The sequence below is a fragment of the Esox lucius genome, chromosome 6 (assembly GCF_011004845.1).
Source record: "Esox lucius isolate fEsoLuc1 chromosome 6, fEsoLuc1.pri, whole genome shotgun sequence".
Classification (NCBI taxonomy): domain Eukaryota; kingdom Metazoa; phylum Chordata; class Actinopteri; order Esociformes; family Esocidae; genus Esox; species Esox lucius.
This window is the reverse complement of record NC_047574.1, coordinates 15,275,490-15,299,528: the sequence shown is the minus strand read 5'-3', so window position 1 is coordinate 15,299,528 and position 24,039 is coordinate 15,275,490. Positions and strand designations below refer to the sequence as shown.

General features: G+C 38.5%; 1 protein-coding gene across 5 annotated transcripts in view; it reads right to left on the bottom strand.

Moving 5' to 3' along the window:
* The window catches only part of LOC105010528 (pro-neuregulin-3, membrane-bound isoform), a 374,591-nt gene that overhangs the window by 41,284 nt on the left and 309,268 nt on the right, over positions 1-24,039 (bottom strand). For 4 of the 5 annotated variants that reach the window (XM_010869859.4, XM_020047030.3, XM_020047032.3 and 1 more), the window contains exon 4: positions 1,768-1,794. In XM_010869859.4, coding sequence (XP_010868161.2) covers positions 1,768-1,794 — 27 coding nt within the window. The remainder of the gene's footprint in view (positions 1-1,767; positions 1,795-24,039) is intronic. The other variant, XM_020047031.3, reaches the window with a different exon arrangement.

The following is a 24,039-nucleotide window of genomic DNA, read 5'->3' as shown; positions in this document are numbered from 1 at the left end:
AATCTGGGCTGTACTGGAGGTAGAGGTCTACACGGATCCATCAGGACCGTAATTCCAAGATCTGACCAAGGACCAAAGTCAGTCTCGGTTCAAATTGTTATAGTTCTGTGAGATATAGCCAATCGGAGCTAAAATATACCTATAGGCCAATAAGCCATGAGGCGGCATTAGTGTGACTGCGGGAGTATGTGGTGAGGAGGTCCCTTCTGAGGGCTATGCAATCACTGTACGTCCAAAGTGAGAGCTGTGTTTGGGTTCTTGGTAGTAAATTGGACTCTTTCCAGGTGGGGGTTGGCCTCCGCCAGGGCTGTGCTTTGTCACCAATCCTGTTTGTAACTTTTATGGACAGGACATCGAGACGTAGTCGGGGTGGGGAGGGGTTGCAGTTCAGTGGGCTGGGGATCTCATCACTGCTTTTTGCAGATGATGTGGTCCTGATGGCATCATCGGTCTGGGACCTTCAGCACTCACTGGACCGGTTCACAGCCGAGTGCGAAGCGGTTGGGATGAGGATTAGCACCTCTAAATCTGAGGCCATGGTTCTCAGCAGGGAACCAATGTAGTGCCTCCTCCGGGTAGGGAATGAGGTGTTACCCCAAGTAAAGGAGTTCAAGTATCTCTGGGTCTTGTTCGCAAGTGAGGGGACAATGGAGCGGGAGATTGGCCGGAGAATCGGAGCAGCAGGGGCGGTATTGCATTCGCTTTACCGCACCGTTGTGACGAAAAGAGAGCTGAGCCGGAAGGCAAAGCGTTCCTACCCTCACCTATGGTCATGAAGGCTGGGTCATGACCGAAAGAACAAGATCGCGAGTACAAGCGGCTGAAATGGGTTTTCTCAGAAGGGTGGCTGGCTTCTCCCTTAGGGATAGGGTGAGAAGCTCAGCCATCCGTGAGGAACTCGGAGTAGAGCCGCTGCTCCTTTGCATTGAAAGGAGCCAGTTGAGGTGGTTCGGGCATCTGGCAAGGATGCCCCCAGGACGTCTCCCTAGGGAGGTGTTCCAGGCACGTCCAGCTGGGAGGAGACCTCGGGTTAGGCCCAGGACTAGGTGGAGAGATTATATTTCGACACTGGCCTGGGTACGCCTCAGGATCCCCCAGTCAGAGCTGGCAAATGTGGCACGGGAAAGGGATGTTTGGGGTCCCTTGCTGGAACTGCTTCCACCACAACCCGATACCGGATAAGCGGATGAAGATGAGATGAGTTCCAGTTTATCTTTTGTATTAGTGGGGGCTTTCATTAACGTTGGGGGTGAGGCAGGCAGATGAGACGGTCAACAAATTTTGAGGTTAAGAAATGTTATCATCCACTTTAGTGGGGTTTGAAATCATATTATAAGATTCTTCCAAGCACGAATATAGTAAATATATAGTAATATGTACTATTACAAAATCAATTCAAATTCTCGCTATATTTCAAAATTCACAGTCCACAATTGTCGTTCAAATAACCTGAAAAAATGGTTGCAAATCTCCCAAGAAGAATGAGACAAAATCCCTGGTACATACCAAAATACTTAAAACTGTTATTGCAGCACAAGGTCACTTATGCTAGCAACATTTCCAATGTTTTTTTTTTTTACACAAATATTTCATAAAATAAAACCAATAAAAAAAAACATATAGAGTATTTCTTAATAAAAAAAATATATTTAAATTACATATAACCAGCAAACATGAGTGAATGCATGAACATTACAAACATGCAGTAGTTAAACAACTGACATAAGTAAACATGATAGCAATGCAAAAAAGGACAAGCTTTCTTACCCATAAACTCAATGCCCAAATGATCTGCTGTTCCGGTGTAGAGAGAAGACAGGGTCACCAGGGGAGGGAGCGAGAGAGAAACAAAGCCATTAGAAACAATCTATGTAAGCATCCTGTCACAAAATCTAATACATTGCATTGTCAAGGACTTATTGTTTTAGTTAAGGAAGCTCCATAACCTTCTGTATCCATGTCATATAGTGTCAGCAGACAAATGCCCTTTTGGCGTAATCCAAGTTGACACTTAGACTGTAGCTTAGTTTCCATGCTCTATGTGAGAGATGGATTGTCGTTAATGTTTTAATTTGGAAACATTTTAATCCGTGCTTGATGAGATTTCGTGGTGTGTGACATTTGTCTATTATTGTTTACTGAAAGAAGAAGGTTGAAAGAATAATAGTTTTTTTAGTTTTGACTCTCAAGGGTAGAAACTCAAACATGTTTTTCTAAACCTTTTATTTATGATCCTCTACCTGTCTTTTGCTCTGATTTTGGAGATGTTCAAGGTAGACCGGTGAAAAGAAAGGACGTAGGGGTGCAGCAGATACAGTGAAGAACAATAATGGCTGCATCTGTCAACATTATGTTCAGAGTTTTTCAAATCATGACTCTTTTCACAAAATGAGAGTAGGATAATCAACGCAGATGTTCGTTACTCCCTATGATCGATTGCCTTTGACAGTTTTGGTTGGTGGTTAAATCAAGCTTTTAAAAATGCCATTTGATTAGTCTTTTGTCAACTTCATCTGCTAAATATATTAATTAGGTTAAGCTCAGCCATTGTTGAGTCCTGACAAAAAAGCATTACTAAAAATAACACTATTAACATTTACATAATCACTAACCTAAAGGCAAAAAGCAATTGTTTGCTGGAAACGACCAACTGAATTGATTTGACGTGCTCTCTGGGAGTATTGTGAAAACAGTCATGAATGTAAAAAGTTGCACTAAAACATTAAAAGAATATATATAAAAATAAACACTTTGGAAATATAAATGAATACAATTATCGTAAAATTATTGTGCAAACTGCAACTATTAAAATTATTGTGCAAACTGCTAAATATTGTAAATGCTATATTTACATTTTTAATTACTTAATTTATGTTGGCCCATAACTGTATAGCTGGTTCATGTGAATCACTGCCCTCACCTATTCAGATTTTTTAAAACACTTTGTACATCTTTTTGTAATGCATAGAAGAGTCTTTCCAAATGTTACAGAGTTTAGAACTATGATGGGAAAAAAACAATAATGCTTTAGGTCAGGACAGTCAGGAGTAGCCTCTGGAAAAACATATTGGTATACATGAGTAAGTGTCTGAAACACCCCTAACACCAATGGCTTTCCCACAGTGGAGATGTTGTCTCCTGAGCGAACTGTCAGAGGTAAGATTAATTGAGCTGTATGGAAGAGCGCCAAGGGATCTGGGAAATCTGAGCTTAATCTCATCACTGTAAAGAGCGATGTCATAGCATCATTTCTCAAGCAGCAATCCTGAGACCAAATCATCCATTCAAGATATCTCTTTTCAATACACAGTAACTGAACACAACAGAATGAGAATTATTTTAAAATGCTGTTAATGTATATTATTTGTATTTGTAAGTAAAGAGAAATGTTACTGATGTCCTCCCTGGATTTGCTGTATTGTTAGTTATTCAAAAACAAGAATTATTCTTATTCTATGGTTATTCAGTCATTGCATGTTGACTGCCTTTCACCTCAAGTTGAATTTAGAAAAAAATAAACATTACATCTAGCTAGCTCCAGAAAAAACATCAGTAAAGCAATGTTTAGATCCTTTCAAGATCTGTTAGATTGGATGGGGAGCATCGTTGAACTGCCACCGTCTGGTCGCCTCACACATGTTCAATGGGATTCGAGTCTGGGGTTTGGCTGGTCCACTCAAGGACTTTCACAGACTTGTCCAGAATCCCCTTCAGCCTTGTCTTTGCTGTGTTCTTCGTAACATTGTCATGCTAAAAGATGAATCTTCACTTCAGTCTGAAGTCCTATCCTGTGTTTTTGCTTTATCATTCTGGACTACTGTGTTTAAATTGATGGCCCAAAAAAATGTAATCAATTACAAGTTAAGTCTATAACAAAATACGATTTATCGAAAGTGGAGGGGTCTGAATACTTTCAAAAGGTACTAGAAAGTTATATTATGAATGCTGCATGACACCGGAGTGTCTTTAGCAGATGAACGGTTCACATTGTTATTCACCTGGAAGTGACATTTGTGAATGCCTTCTTCCTGGCGCAAAGCCCCAGGTAGAACAATATGGCAGTGTATGTAAAGGTGAGTGCTCCCTGATGTCCCTGTGTGATTGTGGCCAGACGGAGAGGCAGGTGCAGACAGTGGGGTACTGGTGACGTCCGCTCATCATACTTCCTTTCCAATCCACGTCTCCCTGAAGAACACTCAACATGCCAACATAGCTCTTCTACCTGTCTGCAGGTAAAACGGAATGACAAAACTCCCCGCTTACTTTATAATATCTACACTCACAGAATTTATGCTTACTGATAAGTAAGCAAAACTTTAGCTAATATATATTCTAAAACGGAATATTGATATATACAGTACAGTACTTTGTATGTATGCCAAGAATAGAAGTAGGTGGGAATGTATCAGCAACTAACACTTGCAAAATACTTTTTTAGAAAAAGATATAGTGGACAGATGGGAAAGATCATGTACCTATTCTACCAGTGATGGCAAGAGGAGAGTGTGGGGAAAAAAGACTTCCTCAGCACACCACCTCAACTATGAAAAATGATGAAACGGGTGTTATGGCTTGGGTATGTATGGTTATGACTGTAGCCTAATTGTCTAACTTTTCTTAATTAATTAAAGGTACAGTATTCTCCTCATGGCAACCCCCCCCCCCCAAAAAAAAATCTTAGACTAGATAAAAGATACCCTGACTTATACTCTGAAACAAGGTTTCTATCTATCAGAGTTTCTGGACAGACGGCTATTGTGCTGTACTGGCTATTGAGACTAGCTGTTATTCAGTGCTGTGATACCTGGAGGCTAGTATGTCCTTGGCTACGTCCCTCTCTTTCTCGTCTGGCTCTATTGCTGGAGGTTTTGCTACAGTGTGTGTTTGGGGAGTAATTTGTTGTGGTGTGGTGCAGCAGTTTGGGGCCAGTCCCTAGTGGGTCAGGCCTAATAGTGACAACTGTTAATTAATGTTTGAACCTGATGAGGCAGCCACAGTATTTTGGATTCTGTTTATGTGTTTCCATGTTTGTTAGTTAAACTTCGAAAGGCAACAAAAATGTAGATTTATTAAACACAGAATGCACTATTGAATATTAGAGGCTCATTACCAGCTAGCTCTTGACCTGAATATCTATCATCACTCGAGGATATATGATGCACGACTCCACTGTCAACAACTCAACAACTCAAATTTCAAGCTGCATCCATGCAACTGAAAAACAGGGACGTAGATTCAAGCATCCCAGAGCTCGGGTTAGCATGACAGTTTTCCCAGGTTTATTTCTTTCAAAGGTTTACACAATTAGCAACAAAATGAATGAGTTACAACTACTGATGTTTTAAAAAAAAATACCTCTTTCACATATATGCGTGGAATCTGTTCCAGACAAAGTGTTGGAATGAACCAGATTTCTGCAGTACCACACTGATCATGACACAGATTTAAATAATAAAACCAAGGATGGCGGAATGTATTTTAAGGGTCAATCAGGGTGTGTGCTGGATGTCACTATAATGCCTCAGTTCTGCTCTCCTTACCTAGAATCTATCGAAATTCACAACACACCTTACAATTGATCTCTGCTTAGTCATTTTAGCAGGAGTATACATTGCTGCAAGTATATAAACTATTGCCTGACCAGATAACTAGGAAGAAACCAAACCCAAATTCTACATTTACTATTATGGTGGATTTTAACCACCAAGCCTTAACAAACACCTTTCCAGATAAATGCAACTGTTTTAATGACTAAGACATAATAAAATACTGAACCAGGTTTACAAACCTTTTAAAGGGGCATACAATACTGCCACCCACAACCTGGAAACCTCTGCCCAGGTATTGCTATAACTCATTCCTGCATAGAGACAGCAACTTAAAACTGCAAGGCCATTCAAGAGCTGATGGGTTTCTTAACGCTACAGTTTGCGACATTCAAACATTCAAAGCAATGCTAAAATACACAAACACACTGACAGGTTCACTGAGTCAAAAAGCAACCGAGATTAGAAGTCATAGCAACAAGAAAAAACAAGCCCTTAGGGCTCTCTACTCTGCGACAGACGAGGAGCCCACGATCAGGTATAGATCCCTCTTCAGAGAGGCTATGAAAATGCTTGAGTCAGAAATTGTGTCTCTAAAACCTAAGAATGGAGTCAGGCCGGAAAGGCATTTATCTTCGCTGTATCCTTCAGCACTGGAGCACTGCAAAGATGCGTGCTCTCACCCCTCCTCTATTGATTTTACACCAACAACTACCTTCAACAGCGTATCTGTCAATCTACTCAAGTTTGCATATTAAACCATTCTTATCAAACTCATCACTGATGGAAAGTTTATGTATACTGGAAAGGTTAACTGACTTGTGGCCTGACGCAGTAAAAAGAACTTGGCAGTTCACAAAGGAAAAAAAACATCAGAGGCGTGTTTGGACTTCAGAAATGGCCAGGCTTACATATAAATTGTAGAGTTCATCCTCTTCTCCATCACTGTCTGTTATGAATAATGTGTCTGCTTGCTTGAGCGGTAAACTATACCGTATCTTATGGTTGGCAGAAAGAGCCACCTGCCCTCTATCAACGCCCCAGTCATCTACTATGCAAAAAGCAGCATCTGGCTGGCGGATAGCCAGGCAGTACAAATGAAGTCACCTGAACAGTTTCTTTCATCTTGCTGTGGCACCTACCGCAAAAAAAACAGTACCAAGCTAGCCCCATCAGGATAGGTAACTACCAACTGCAAATTAAATAGCTTTCCTAACATCTACATGGATTATTTTACTATCTGGTTAGGACTGCAAATCTGTACAGTCTGTTAACACTGTCTTCATCCCACATGGTCGACTCTTAACATATTGTACACAGATGTACAGTATCTCACAAAAGTGAGTACACCCCTCACATTATTGTAAATACTTGATTATATCTTTTCATGTGACAACAATGAAGAAATGACACTTTGCTACAATGTACAGCTTGTATGATAGTGTAAATTTGCCAAGCCCTCAAAATAATACAACACACAGCGATTAATGTTTAAACCGCTGGCAACAGAAGTGAGTATGCCCCTAAGTGAAAATGTTGGTCCCTCCTTTCCTGCTATTACAGTGTCCAGTCTTCTGGGAAGCTTTGCCACTGGAACACTGATTGCAGGGATTTTTAACAGTATTACTGAGGTTGGGCGCTGATGTCGGGTGATTAGGTCTGGCTCGCAGTCAGTGTTCCAACTCATCAAACAAATGTTTGATGGGGTTAAGGTCAGGGCTCTATGCAAGCCAGTCAATTTCTTTCCATGACAATCTTGAAAAAACATTTCTGTTTGAACCTCACTTTGTGTATGGGAACATTATCATGCACGAAAGGTCCTTCCCCAAACTTTTGCTACAAAGTTGGAAATACAGTATGTTCTAGAATATCCTTTTGCTTCAGCTTTAAGATATTCCTTCACTGGAACTAAGGTGCTTCTTCTGAACCAAGAAAAACACCCCCAGACCTATATTCCGGTTCCCTCAAACTTTAGAGTTGGCACTATAGATTCAGGCAGTTAGCCTTCTCCTCGCATCTGCCAAACCCAGATTTGTCGGTTGGACTGCCAGATGGTAAAGCGTGATTCATCACACCAGAGAACACGTTTTCACTGCCGATGATGGCAAGCTTTACACCACTACAGCTGACACTTGCATATGATGATCTTAGGCAAGTGTACGGGCTCCTTTCGAAAAGTTATTGTGCTGATGGTTTGGAACTTAGTAGTGAGTGTTGCAACCCAGGACAGGGAAGTTTTATGCGCTACTCACTTGAGCACTTAGTGGCCCATTACTGTGAGCTTGTTTGGCCTACTACTTCATGGGGTCATGATCTGTGTTGCTCAGAGGCATTTCCACTTAACAATAACAGCACTTACAGTTCACTGGGGCTACTTGAGCAGGGCAGACATTTTGTCAAACAGACTTGTAGGAAAGGTGGCATCCTATGGCCGTGCCATGTTGAATGTCTTCAGTACAGGCCATTCTACTGTCAGTGTTAGTCAACGAAGATTGCATGGCTGAGTGCCCAATTTAATTGACCTGTCAGGAATGGATGTTGTTTGGCCATGTTATGTATTTGAGTGGAGGAGAATAGAGGAAAAAATACACAAGCAAAGAAGTAAGACTAATTCAATATGGAAAATAATTTAGATTCACAATGAATTACAAGTTCAAAGTATCTTATCTATCACCCTTATTTTTCATTTACTCTTTTTACTAACTATTCTGTTTGCTATATATTCTGTTAACATTTTCCTGTCAGGACTCTCTTCTCAGGATCAGCATTTAGCCTCTCCCTGTATCTCTGTGTTTTCTCTCCACTTGATATCTTTCCCCCTACCCCAGAGCTGCCTTCTTGGGGCCACTTTCCTACCCCTGATGAATTCTGATTGGAGGCAGGTGTGCCTTGCCAAGGTGTGGAAGCTGAGCTGCAAGGATAGCAGTTGGGCTGTGTTCAAGGGCCCAATTTCGCAGGCCCGGGTCAAGTGACTCTTTGGGGCACTGGCCTGATGCTGATGCAGGACGTGGATTGTTTGCCAACAATATAAAATCAAAAACTCACTCTCTGATAATGCCATTTGCACCATAGATGCCTTTGGCACTTCCTGTTTGAGTAAGGACCCTCCAAATTCAATGGTGTCCAGATAATAGTCTGTTTAAAAGCAGCATTTTCTCAGAAAATGTTTCTAGATGGATTGGGAAACATTTCTCTCAAAAATAGACTGTGTATCTGTGTCAACATTGAACTATCTTTCTTATATTTGTATATAAGTACATTTGAAATTTCTGATACTTGCCTGGGGCAATCAGACTGTAAGACGTTTTACAAGTTTAGCTGAAAAATGCATTATCAGTCTACAGATGATCCAGATTTTTTCTCTTTGTCATAAAGTTAAGCATTTTCCCAAAAGTAATTCACTTGTGCTTGCTATTGACACACAATAATCAAAAAAAGCAGTGGCACATCAACCACCCATATTTCCCAATGTAAAAGTAAACATTGTCAATTGTTGAGCCCAGTGTCTTACGCTAGAGACTTCCTGTGTTCATTGCATAGGCTTTGTTAGAGTTTACAGATAGAACCTGTTCACTTTTTCCAATTCTATAGCCTGGGGCTAGTGAATGTATTGTTTTTAAGACATGAGAGGATGAGGGGAAATACATTTTGCTGGGGATTTTCCACTGATCTTGCCTACTATACCCTGACTACGCCCAGTGTAGTCAGGGTATAGTGTAGTCATTGCATAATGTATGCAATGGGATAATGTAGGTAGTGAAATAAATAAAAAAACACATTTACATTATCAAGTACGGAAATAGGCTGTTTGAGAGGTTTGAATCCTTATCAACCCATGCAATGTGTGTACATTTGTTGTTGAAGTGAAGTAGATCAAAACAATTACAGTACATCAGCAAGTGTTAAAAAGCATGTCAAAACGCCTAATTAATGCATTAGACAAACTGTCTCAAGTTTTTTTTCAGTTGTAGACAACATAAATCTTAAAAACAAATGTAATATGCATGTAGTCAAGTATCATTTTAATTTGCATAGCACAATTTACCATTATGATCTGGATTAAAATACCCCCCCACACACACAGCCTAAGTGCTGGCAATTTGACCATGTTGTGAATTATATGCAGTTTTTTTATGTATGAAAGGTAAGCCAGAACTGGCTCCAGGACAAAATGACTAGGGGGGCATTTTTTGTTAATGAGGGGGCATTAATCCATCGTAGTGCCGGGTCTGATGTAAGCGAAAGGAGCCAATACATTGATTTCCTGCAATGGACCTAGTGATTTTTACCAAATGCAAAAATAGTGATACATGCTTTGTTCACAACACCAAATGTGAAGAAAAACAGAATGCAAAATTAATTTTTCAGAAGTAACAATGGGGAGGTGTTCATCACTCTGTGAACGACTGCATGGGCAAATAGTGCAACAATTTAGGAAAATTGTTTATCAAAGTAAAATTGTGTTTCGGGATCTCATCATCTACGGTACATAAAATCATTAAAAGAATCAGAGAATCTGAAGAAATCTCTATGCAAGGGACATGGCCGAAAACCAACATTGAGTGGCCGTGATCTTCGGTTCCTCAGGCGGCACTGCATTAAAAACAGACAGGATTCTGTAGTGGAAATCATTGCATGAGCTCAGGAACATGAAAACCATTGTCTGTGAACACAGTATTTTATTTGCATTTTACAGAGCGTCCCAACTTTTTTGGGTACAGGGTTGTAAGACCAGAAGCGGAAAGACGAATGACAGCCCAAACTACGAGGTTGATTCAGGCACCAGCACAACTCCGGGACAGTAACATTATATTCATTGTTTTCTATCAAAAGTAACTTACAAAGTTATCACAAAACTGTGTAATAACAGTTTAATTCATGCACAGAATATATTTTAGATATTTGGTCAGTGCTTTTTTGCAACTATAGTAGAATGTTTGCCAAAATAAGCCAAAGTTTTGGAAATGGATTTTGACCCACTTTAGTCAACAGATTAATGTAACAACTGAATTGAATATGTAAAGAAATAATTACAATTACTGTACAAATGTTAAAGTTCTCTGGAGATTTAAGGCATTGCAAGAGCAAAGATAAATGCAAAAGTGAGGAAAATGCAAGCGAGGCAACCTGCTTTTCTCCTAAAAACTAAAGTTGTGTGGGGTTGGATAGCTAAACAAAAGATAAAAAGACTAGTCCTGAAGAATAAACCCCTTATCAATTAGGGAAACATTCCAATCTATGCTTCCTGTCACCATATTGTAAAACTGAGTTATCTACTCATGGGTCAAGTTAGGGTGACTAAGGCATGACCTTACTGTAGGTCCTGTAGTCAGACCTGAGATTTTTTTTAGCACACTCTAATAAAAGCACATGACCAGACACACATGGTGTAGGCTAGGGCATAAATTGAGTACATTTTGAAGAATCAATGAAGAATCAGCCAAATGTTCTAAATGTAACGTTTAAGGTTTCTGCACTTGCAAAAGATGATAATTTGTTGTTGCATAGCTAGCTAGTGAAATTAAAACTGAATGGTATGAAAACAATACTATTAGGCCAATGAATGATAGGCCACACTATGAGGCTGTCACTTTTTCTGAGTCTACCATGCACGAGCACAACTCTGGCACAATAATGTTATATATTGATTGTTTGTTTTCAAAAAACAAACTTCAAAGGTTGACATAAAACTGCTACACACACACACACACACACACACACACAAAGCCCACTGTGTCTTTATAATTTCGCATTATATAGCTAGTTTATCTATTGAGGTCTCTTTCCACTGAGAACCCACTGTAATTTGTCTTAGCATTAGATAAGGCTACATGCAGGCAGCCATTTTGAAGGCTGTCCCACTTGGTGACTGGCTGAGGTGAAAAGTGGTGCAGGAGTAAATTAAACCCACTGAGTGAGCAATGTGTCTATCCTTTTCATCGAACGCTGATCTGAACCCAGCTAGAACCATACAGTACACCACGTTTCTGCTATCACTGCTACCACTGACCACCAGCCGTGTCATCCCCACTGGCACACTCAGATTGTCTCTCTGTGCAGTTTATGTGGTGATGTAAGCAATGCATCCACCTTGAATTCTCAACACTCGTTTATTTTTCTGTAGCACTTTACATCAAGTTGCCCCTGATCCGATGTAACTACATCATACTAACTGTCCTAAAAAGACAATAGGTGTAGAATTACTTATAACAGGTTTAAGCAGTGTCAGTTATTACACATGTGGAACAATGTGTAATTACACATCCAATTGCTAAAGGCTTAACCTTGCACATTTTTGCATATAAAATGAATGTAATATAAGGAGTGTTAGATATGTAGGCGGTTTTAACGCAAAGAAAACAGGAAAGGGTCATGATTTTATCATTTCAGTTAGAGGGAGGTTTTGGATTTTTCATTTACAACCATTTCCATAAAAGTTGGGACATTGTGTAAAATTGTAATAAAAATGTGCAAATCATTTAAACAATATATTCAAAAGAAAACATATTTAGCTTTGCAACCGAAAGTAACATTTTCTTGAGGAAAATTAATGCATAAATATTTTGGGAGCAATCCTACCACAGATGAACATGGAGCCAAAATGCTCACCATATGCAGTATAAATCCGAAGCCTCAGGTTGTCATTTCTACTCCCCATGAGGAGAGGAAGCCCAGTGGTCCAGCAGTGGAAGCCCTTGGAGTGAGAGGGCGTTGGGCTGACAGTCTGCATCTGATCTCAATACAGTTTTCTGTTCCAAAAATGTCCATATGTTTTGAACAGAAGTTTTTTGTCTTTACCCTAAGTAAAAGTTAATAAAGTGCAGGATAAATCTAGATATTACACCCAGAGTACACGGTTCCTAATAGTTCCCAGGCACCATGGGGATCACATTTAGCTCAGTCTGCAGAGTATGGCGTCTGCCACACCAGGCTTATGGTTTTAATTCCCACAGGTGGCCACTGCAAAAATGTTGAAAATGTATGCACTCATTAATTTCACTCAGGATTACAGGGTCTGCTAAAGGAGGACCGCAATGTAAACATGTCTTAGACTTTATTGTGATTTCATCCTCGATAGTTTGAGGTATGAGTATCTGTTGATTGGTGTAAAATGTTTCCAGTATTTTTGACAATGGGGTTGCACAATGGGATGTCAGATCACAATAGCAGCTTCTGGTCACCTCTTTTACAATGTTCTGTCCACTCTTGAATAGCCTTCCTTCGGCAATGACATCATCTGAGATAGATTGGTTCAGTTATACAAACCTTTCACCAGCCCTATAGTCCACAAGCCTCAAATGGTCCCTTCTCTCACTCCTATTTCTTCTCAGGCCATACAAACCAGGGCAGCCCAGAAACACAGTAGACGTTCCAAGCTGTGCTTGTTTCTATCGACATGCAGATATATTTCCATAGCAATGTGTTTGTTGCGTCCTGTATGTTGTGCATGCAATTGATATGAGCGGATTTGGTGAACTGTCTTTAGTCCTAGGTATTTTCATTAATAAAACTTGAAATGCAGGTGGATGCTAACATTTAAATAAAACCTAACCCAGAAAAAAAATCTAGGCTGACTATGTTTCGCAACATCGTGTCAAATCATGAATGGAATTTCATAGTTTTCTCTCTGTTATATTTTATTAACATTGCATTCAGTTGAATCAGTCACATGCATTTCAATTCTATATCAATCAATGGAACAGTGACACTTAACTACAGCTTCCTTATGTGACAAACCACGACTTGAACATACTACATGCTGTTTCCCTGACCATTGAATAAAGTCTATTACTCTCACTAATATTAATCAACTAATCTCTTTGCCTGAAAATATTGACCAATAAGAAAAAGGAAATTTCTCTCCACAAGTATGTGCTGAATAGTGAAGGGGGTTGGCTTTCATTTCAGTGATACAGAGGATTGGCTCTGCAACTGGTGTATTTGCTTGCGGGCAGTGGCTTGAATAAAAAAGTAAAAAAAAATCTTGACATTTTTGTTTGAAATGTCATAACAGTAATGTTGTGTTGTCTTGAGGTAGACAGACGTGTATGACAAATTGAAACGGTACCGGAAAAAAATATATTAATCTGTTTATAAATTTTACATTTTGTGTACATTATGATGACTGTAAATCTTTGTCATCAATCTTATATACAAAATACATGCATTTAATGTATTTGGTGTGTTGTTGTTTTAATAATTAAATATGTCAACCGTTTATATTTTCACATCTTTAAAAAAAAAAACTCCCAAGTCAATCTCAACGTTTTACTAAAGAGGCTAGGGTCTTAAATCTAGGATTTCTGCTGGAGGCTCAACCAAAAAAAGGCAGTGGACATACTGTAGGCTTGTAGCACTCTCATAAAAACAGCTAACTCCAGACAAGTATAGTTGGAGTGGGAAGAGATCTTGATACTGCAGTCTCAAGCAGAATTTCCCAACCCTCTCATCGTGGACCACTAGACATTTCCCATATTTGTTGTAAAGTAGTCCTAAACTATCTCTATTTTACATTAACTTACACTTTACATAACTTGCCCTACTTAGTAACAATACACAGTAATAACGGTTGTAACAACATACTAGTTACATAGTAAAATGAAGACAACTGGAAAGTAAAATAACAGCCTGGATCTGTCAATGCATGACTCATATATGCGTTATAAAACCTCGGCAGCCCTCTGTTTGTGTGCAACATATGAACTTTTTTTTTTTTTACCTGCCATCATTTAGTGCATGATATAAATACTTCTTCAAGCATTGTAGTGTCAGCACTGAAGCAAGGATTTCCTGTATGTTTTAACCATTCATTATTCTGATAACAGCAAAAATACCATAAATAGTTGTGACAAAATTCACGCATCAAAAGGTTTTTAACATGCATAAATCATGATACAGAACATCATTTTTTCTTTTCATTATTTAGACATCCAACATCCAGCCAAATAAAATAATTGTATGTCATTTGACCATATTATTGCAAGATGATAATAATGCAACACTATAATTGATTGCCACCACACAAATGCTATATATGATAATTTTTCAACTTTCCAAGAGTCACCGCTGTATCTGTCCAAACCTTGAGGTACAATGTTGATTGGCAGGTGGAAACATATTGGCAAAGCACAGCTGTAGATGCTCAAGAGCAATTACATAATGACACAACTTTCTGGGACCTTATTTAGCTCTTCAAGGCTGCGTACAGAACTACCGACTAAGAAATATAAAAAAGTTATGGAGAGTGCCTTTTATATCAAAGTTCGCCACCATTTCTACAACAATGACTCAAAGGTACAGTAGATTGAAATATATTAATCAGTAAAAATGAAGTACACCTGACCTTGGAGGTCCCCTGAAGCTAGTTCAGTTATGTTGGTTAGGAAGGAGGTTTTGTCCTCTTCTGGATTAAATTAAATGTACTGCCTTTATTATTAAATCTATACACATTTATATCTGCACATGCACAAAGCTCACAAAAAGGGTAGTAAAACAAAGAAGTGTGGAGGTATGCTTTACTAGCATCTAATTCCTCTGATATTTTGTCTTTCTCTGGAGGTGCAGTATTACAAAAACTGGGCGGATATCTCCGACCCTGCCACACTCTTCTTGGTTACATTCACACTGGCAAATGTGTGTTCTAAGCTCAATGTGCAACCTGGTCTTCATAAAACATGACTATTTACAGTGCCTTTTACAACCTTGTTTAGTTTTTCCAAATAAAAAACATAACTATGGAAATACCATTAAATACTTTAACATCATATCCAATAAAATGTATTTTATTAATGTTTTAGGCCAGAAACCTGCTCATAAAGCTCTCTGAGGCCCAGGCTGTAAATGCTCATTATCTTGCTCCCAGCTGGAGGCCTTTCTCAGAACAAATCTCTGCCACCCTCACAGCACCGATCAACCCATGCCAAAAAAATAACTATATTGCCCATCATTTATTCGTTGTCCATGCAGCCTAACACACTTGTGTTTATCCATTTAGGGCTTATAGGGTGGTTTTTATTTTGGTGCTCCTTTCCTGTCAGCTCACATCCATCAGGATGGGCAGTGAACTGGGGTTATAAGGATGCCTCACTGACAAGGACTGGAATGTAAATGCCAGAGATGCTCTCAGATTTGAACGCAGAGTGATGATGTAAGCTTGTTCACCACTTCTATAAACCCATGGCCTTAATAAGGGCCTGGATTCTTCCCTGTCTCACTTCTCGCTCGCCCCACCACCTCATGGTCTGGTGATAAAGACTAGAACATCCGTGCAATTGTTCTGCACTTTCTCCTTGGACACAGCTGGGCACTGTCAAGCCACTTCTACTGGCACCACTTCTGTAAATCACATATTAACTTTTCGAATGTTTTGCTCACATTGCACATGTTACCAACCTGCCAAATATCATTAATGTCCTCAACCTGCTAAAAAACAATCAACTGAAATGCCATAACTAAAGCAAATGTATAAGGACATCACTCTTCAGTTAGGGTTCTTTTTTCTAGAGCAGGCTCGCATGATTGATATTTAAATTTGATTGACTCATCAGGAAGTATTGGCAGACTTGGTTAAACATGAATGGAGTTGCATGGGGCAGCCCTTTTGGGGCAAAAAAAAAAACATTAGGGAATGTGTTTTGGCTCATTGTCCTGCTGCTTGATAAATCACTGTACAATGAGTTTAAAAGCATTTGGTTGTAACTGATCAGACAAGATGTTTCACAATAATCATGGTACACTGCATTCAGCAGTAACATCATCAACAAAGACAAGTGAGCCTGTTCCAGCGGCAGCTATACGTGCCGAAAAATAACACATAACAGTTTGCTAGCTCCTTTTTTCTGTTTTATCCGTCCACTATATCATTTCGCAGACCACTGCAACCACTTTTACATGCTTCTTGGGTAACTTGTTTTGAAGCTAACAATTTATTTTGCACCTTGCAGTCCAAATGCTGTCGTTTGTCTGGTGAAGATTTCAGCCTTTTTTATTTATCTTCCTAATTGATTGCTTGACTTGCACTGACACCTTTTTGGTCGTCATGTGCTCAGTCATGAGGAACAGCCACCAAATGCAAAACTTAGGCATTGACATTGCATACAAACACACATACTTCATAAGTAACAGCTATGAAGGCACCTGTTCAAAAACATTTGGTGCCATAACCGGGGGTATGATGTACAAAATGTGCTGCAATTTCTAAATGTAATTTACTAGAATGCAAGTTTGGAGATCACCATGTTTACACCTTACCTCTTACTCCTTACATATTTTTTTCCCCAAGTTAAGCAAAATGTTACTTTTTCAGGTAGAAATATCATATCTTTCCGTAAATGGAGGAGCATGACCTCTTCAGCTCTTCTTTTAATCGGAAATTGTGACTCAATCTCAGAGGCTTGAGTCAGATATCAATCATTGACAGAGCAATTTCTCAACAGACCAGCCCTCCTATTGTATCCCTCCTATACACCCTGATAGGTCTTGTGTGAGGCACCATAGAGTCAGCAAAGCACAATAGTTACATAAAGATGTTTAAAGACACAACCATTCATGAGATACAACAATCAAATGGATAAGGTCAAAAATGTTCTACTCCTTGGGGAAAAACAGTCATATGATCGCTCACTTGGCCAAGCTTTTCCAAAAACACACTGTTCTTAAAAAGTGATTTCAAATTTTCTCAGACATATCACCAACAGTCACAATAGCAATGATTTTCAGATGTGCAGTCGGTAAGCAGAGGATGGGGATTACTGGCAGAGTCTATTTCAATACACTAACCTGGAAGCTCCACTGAAGTGTCCTACGTTGTATACAGCCAGTAACGAGTGCCACCACTAAACCATATCTTCTATACTAACTGCTTTACGTCATGTCCAACTGCATTGTCCAAGGTTAATGAAATGCGACAGTTTGATTATCGATTGCAGGTTTCTTGTGTTGTGAACACAAATATGGAAGAACAAAAGGTTTATTTTGGTGGGTTTTAAGTGAAGCTGTTGTCACATTGACAAGATGCTGATGGCAAGGCAAAGCACGCTTGTAGTGCATCTAAGCGTTAAACTGATATTCTTTGTGTGTATGTTGTTCCCCTTTAATGTGGAGATAAGATATAATATTGCCTGTGGATATTCTCCCTTTGAAGACATCTTAATAACATTTAAAGAGCAATCTAAAATTAATACCATTAGATGTGAATATCAAGTAACATTTACATTTGAGCCATTTAGCAGACATTCCTATCCAGATCAACATACAGTTTCGGCTACCATGATCTTCACATTTCTAAAAATGGTACTGCATGTTTGGTGTTAAGATAACTCTCTAATGACTTGTACAAATTGCTAGAAACTTAATTGAGCATGGACAAAAGCTATTTGGTATAAACTTCACTGAGCATGGACACTAGCTATTTGGTAGAAAATTCACTGAGCATGGACACAAGCTATTTGGTAGAAACTTCATTGAGCATGGACACTAGCTATTTGGTAGAAATTTCATTGAGCATGGACACTAGCTATTTGATAGAATCTTCATTGAGCATGGACACAAGCTATTTGGTAGAAACTTAATTGAGCATGGACACTAGCTATTTGGTAGAAACTTAATTGAGCATGGACACTAGCTATTTGGTAGAAACTTCACTTAGCATGGACACAAGCTATTTGGGAGAAACTTCATTGAGCATGGACACTAGATATTTGGTAGAAACTTCATTGAGCATGGACACTAGCTATTTAGTATAAACATAATTGAGCATGGACACTAGCTATTTGGTAGAAACTTCATTGAGCATGGACACTAGCTATTTGGTATTACTTCATTGAGCATGGACACTAGCTATTTGGACTGTTTCTTGTTTAGAATACAAACAGACTGAGAGGATCCTTGAATAACACTATGGTGTTTGCTTCTAGCGAACTGACTTTCTAGCAAACACTCAGTTGGTGCTATAAAGAGAGTGAGAGACATCTATTTGGCAAAATATCATCTACATGATGCATGCAGCTTGTAAAAAGTACAATCTGACACTCAGGCATTTCAGCACTCTCTGACTCCTGTCACTATCTGACACCATTTCACCGGTAAAAACACAAATGGAGGTTATATTGTGTAGATAGTTGTTGGCAACACTAAACTCCATCCTTCCGAAATATATAACTTGTAATTCATTAACATTTTGCTAGAAATGTAACTCACACATTCTTTAAATATATTTTCCACATTAAGTAAGTAGACTATGTTCTTGAAGCAGTGCACACCCATGGTCATGGTTGTGTGTACATTTCCGAACATTGTCATGCAAACGTTCATACCGATGAATACCACCCCTTGTGTAGAAATTATCACATGCATGGTTTACACACAGATTTCTGCATACACACATTTGATAAATGAACCCCCAGATGCTGATGATTGTCTTGATAACTATATAGGCATTCTTCCAATACTGTATTCCCATACTGTATTTTGAATGCAAGATATATATATATACAAACTATAATTTATTTCATAGCCATTTATTGCTCATCTTTACCAAGGGGTCCAACAATTATGGAGTGCACTATAATGAAATACTGCATTTTATCAAATGTTTTCCCCCATTACTAATTGGCAGTTTTTTTTAAGGAGGCACAAGTCTAATTGTGGATGGTCTATCTATTCATCACACATTCCTCATAAACAGATCATAACAGTTAAGCTAGTGAAGAGTTATCAAAGTAGATACTTCCTGCCTTTGTCATAAAGTGATAAAATGCCCAATAGATTATAACAAAGTATGTTTCTTCTCAATAGTTGTCTACTTCCTTTCATTAGTGCCTAGTCTGTGTGTGTTTGTACTGTACAATATGTGAAAGTAAGAAAATTGGAAAGAGTGGAAATTGCTGTTATTACTATTGCTTTTAGTACACACATTGGTGACGAATTGGGAGTATGAGTCAAAATAAGAGAGTGTGTTTGTACACGTACAAAATAATGGCTGGTCACCCTTGGAAGACTGTCTCTTCTTCAGAGACGCCCTGACTAGTGCCCTTCATGTGTGAACATTCCCTTTTTGAGGACGCCCTGTTCTAGACAAAATAAGAGTTGTGTCATATACTATCCATTTCATAAAAAATACAAAATTCATTTTATTTGTAGTTTACAACCCTGTTTCCAAAAGGTTGGGACGCTGCGTAAAAGGCAAATAAAACAATGCAATGATGTGTGAATCATTTTAGGAAATACTGTACAAAGACAATATATTGAATGCTGAAACTAAGACCTTTTATTTTGTCTTGAAAAATACATGCCCACTTTGAATTTGATGCCAGTAACATGTTTTAAAATGTTGGGAGAAGGGAGAAAAAAAGACTGGAAAAGTTGTTGTGTAATGCCAAAAAAATGTACATGGTGGAATATCACACAAATAATTAGGTCAATTGGCCACAGGTCAGTACCATGATTGGGTTAAAAGATCATTCCAGAGAAGATGGGTCTGTCAGAAGTGAGGATGGGGATGTTTTTCAATGTATAAATGCAAAGAGTTTGGGGATTTCATCATCTGCAGTACATAATATAATTAGATATATTTTCAGAATGTCCAAAGTAGCCATGACGAGGCATTGGCAACAAGAGCACAGGTTGTGGCGAGTGGCTAGATGTTAGCTAGCTCAAACAAGCATTGCTCTTCCCAGTGGGTCCTCTGAAGCTGAGAGTAGTGCACTTTGGGTAGTTCCAAAGATATATGAAAATCAGTTGATACATTTTCAAACCTCCAAAACTTTATTGCTTTTGGAGTTATCCAAAACCAGATTGTGACAATGACTACATTACAATGTGTTGGACCAAACTGCATTGCTATTGAGGTGAGTACAAATGATGCTACCTACCCTTTAAACACAATCATTTCTTCCACTTCTGCTTCTCACAGTACCAGACCAATTAAGTCTTGGCTCTTCCACTCAATGAGTCAGCCTAATATCAACATCACTGACTGGCCATGGTTCAGTAAATATGTTGGATTAATGGCTTGTTTTAGAGAGAAAGAAAGAATGCTTCACAACCTACTGACAACCTGCCATTTGAAGATAAATGTAATTTGATATATCATGTCCATTTCAGTACTGATCCTGATGTTGAGGATGTATCTTTTTCTGTTTCTGTTAACTGTTAACACATTGTGGAATCCAATGTGAGGGACAGATTGTGCTGATTACAGATCTCAGCCACTAGAATGTCCCGAAAAGTCTTGTTTAACCCTATAACATCTTTAGCCACAGATTAAACTTGAATCAATGTGTAGCTTTTATTTCTCATTCTTTTAAACACAAGGTTAATTAAAGTTCAAATTAACATCTGGTGAGAAATCTTTTGGACAATATGTTTGCTATTTTGTAGTACTCATTACAAAAAAAGATTAGTTCAAGACCTGCTCATGCAGTGTGAACAGTTCTATTTGTCTGTTAACACATATACAGCTTTCTTCCAACTAAAAATTAATTAGGATTCCTCTAACCTGATAGCGTCTGACAGCGCAAACTGTCCCAGTCTCTCCCATTCTCCTCCTCCATGCCCTCCACATTGTACCCCAGAACACTATTACTGAATGCAAGGCCTGCAAGGAGTGCAAGGAGTTTGCCACCATTGGAATGCCAGGCTGATCCTGGCAAGGTCTTTGTCAAAAATGGCACAGTGGGTTTTAGGGAAATCTTTGAAAAGCCGCAGTAGGACTGCCATCATTCTCAAAAGTTCCACTGAGACCCCACTCATGACATAATCTCTCCATCGAAACAGGAGAAACTCAAAATGTACATAGTAGCAATTGCCTCCTGCTAGCATACTGGGATCCTGGGATAAATGCCTGTCAGGACAAATCTTACACAAAGCTCAAGGATCCTTCTATTGATGAAACTGATCATCATAGATTGGCTCAAGTTTGTTTCCCAGTGCAGTCTTATATTGAGCTAGAGTTGGGGTTCAATCAGTAAGGGACTAGTATACAGTTGATATAGTCATCATAAGCATTTTTGTTAGTGAAAAGTCTAGCTTTTGTTAGTGAAAAGTCTAGCTTTTGTTAGTGAAAAGTCTAGCATCTGTGCAAACCGATACAATCACAACACTGACAATTAAAAAAAAATAAAAATACAAAGAAACTATCCGTTTGTTGCTCACTTAAATATTGTTGATTACAAGATCTTACTAAGGCGAAAAAAAGCTGCATTATCAATTAGAGTTTTTAGACTTCTCATATCCACAATATCAGACACTCCGATACTCATTCACACTTAAATAAAAATCTAATTGAACACTGAACATTGCATTCTAACTGCACTGAGAATTGCCTATGCAACCCATTAACTGTATATATGTCTTATTTGACCTAGATGGTTATGTCACATTTAACACTGGCATTTAGAACAAAATATGGTTTTAGGTGCTTTGTAACGCATGTATGTAGTGCTTATGGAGGAATTCAGACATTATGAAACATTTATAAGCTCAACAATGTTTAAAGCTTCATTCCAATGTCTTTGTGACTGGCAGTGCTACAACACAGCCCAACCAAAATGAAAAAGAGAAAATCATTGGGAAGACATAACGAATATGCAGACCAACCTTTTGGGAAGTACATTATTTCAAATAACCTTTTTCTCAATACACCTTATTAGATATTTCACTTTTTTACTGTTTTGATAGTGGTGGAAATCTTACAATGCAAATGGCTTCTTTACATCAGACTTCTTCCCAATATGATATTTTTTGTTACCATTTTGGTAATGAAAAGGACACAACTTATCTGAAATCTTTTTTTTTTCACAGGAACTTGAAAATATTTTTGTAATGAGATGTAGTGTACAATGTTATTTATGGAAGAACTACAGAAACATACAGTTACATTCTTCAAATAAAATATTAAAAGACCCAAAAATATAATTAAATTAAATCAGTATGCATTTCAGTAATGTAAATTTGTGTTGAAAATGTATATGTTAACTGTATAACTGATAACTGCACAACTATATCAAGTCAGTTAATACTTAAAAAATTGCGTTGTTTCACATCAAACACATGGTCTAAACAAAACTCCAACAGAACTCTTCTCTATCCATTTAATTCCTTCTCTTCATCCAAGAGTCAGCGGTCTGCATTTCTGTAGACTCCTTAAAGCATAGTCTTGCCTCTCTTAAGCAGGTTTAAAAAGTAAAGTCTGATATCCTTTACACTAGGCATGAAAGGAAAGAGATAGTTTAGCAGCACTCAGCACCAATCCGCTCCGTCAAAATATAAGGAAGACATTCTGTATGTGTTGACTCTCCATGAACCAAGGCGGGTGTATACCTTACAATGAGAGGATGTGGAATAAAGTACAGTGGGTAAAATAACCTTCCCCTGTTGTATTCCTACATTCAAACAGTTGTGCCTCATCTCTTCTGACAAATGAGCACTTTTCTAGATGTTCTGCTTGTAGAGGCAAGTACCAGTGAGAAAAATTACACAGATTGCTTAATAATAGGCCATTGAAAATGAATAAATTACAGAGCAAAACTCCCAGTAATTGCTATCAAAACGAAAAGGTGTATTGATAAATAGTATCAAACACATACACTGTAGTATTAAAAATGTGCCACAAACTTGGAATAATGTTGAAGCGAGGAATAAGCCTTAAAGAAATGCATTTTATATCATTCAACGTCCATCACAATTAAAATATTAAGCAATGCAAAAAACAGGGCAGGGTTAGTCACCTGAATCATTCCTCCGGAGACACTTTCCACAAGAATGGACTTAGTGTTGGATAATAGCTTAGTGTCCCTGAGGTTTCTGTGTGGCTGCAGATGAAATCCATTATACCAGTTCAGAATCAGATTTTAAAAAGCAGTCAAAAACAACAGTGTGTCGATTGTCCCACAAATCACATTCCTCCCACAGCGGGTGAACTTGGTTGCAAATGCAGAACGGACGATGCAATCGATGTAATGGAAAGTGATTGCTAAAGCCAATTTACCTACTCTGCGTGGGAAAAGAAAAACAGAAGCGCAAAAGGAAATGCAAATTGATTGCGGCAATTCATCTGGCAAGGCCTTGTGCATTCACTTTGTTCACACATGTATAATATTTATACAAGTCCATGGTAATGGTTTTGGATGGCACATTTACAGTGAGATATGGATCTTGTCAGCTGGACTGTAATGAAGAATATGAGAGTTTTATGCAGATTTTCGTAGTGCATTGTAATGGCCTGCTACATGGGGATTATGCTCTCACTCGCAATGGGCCATTAACGCTGGTTTGAGTGAAGATGGGAGGTTGTTCCATCCCTCCCTCTCACTCTCTGATAGTGGAGAGCTAACCAGTGGAGTAAGGACAAAATTTCAATGTACCATTTTTATTATTTAATATCAGAGAATTGGTAATGGGACGGAATATTTTTGCAAAGCAGTATTTATGAATTTCTTTTGTCAATTCATTGTAGTCAATGGGAAAATGAATTACTCAGTAACATACACTGAAT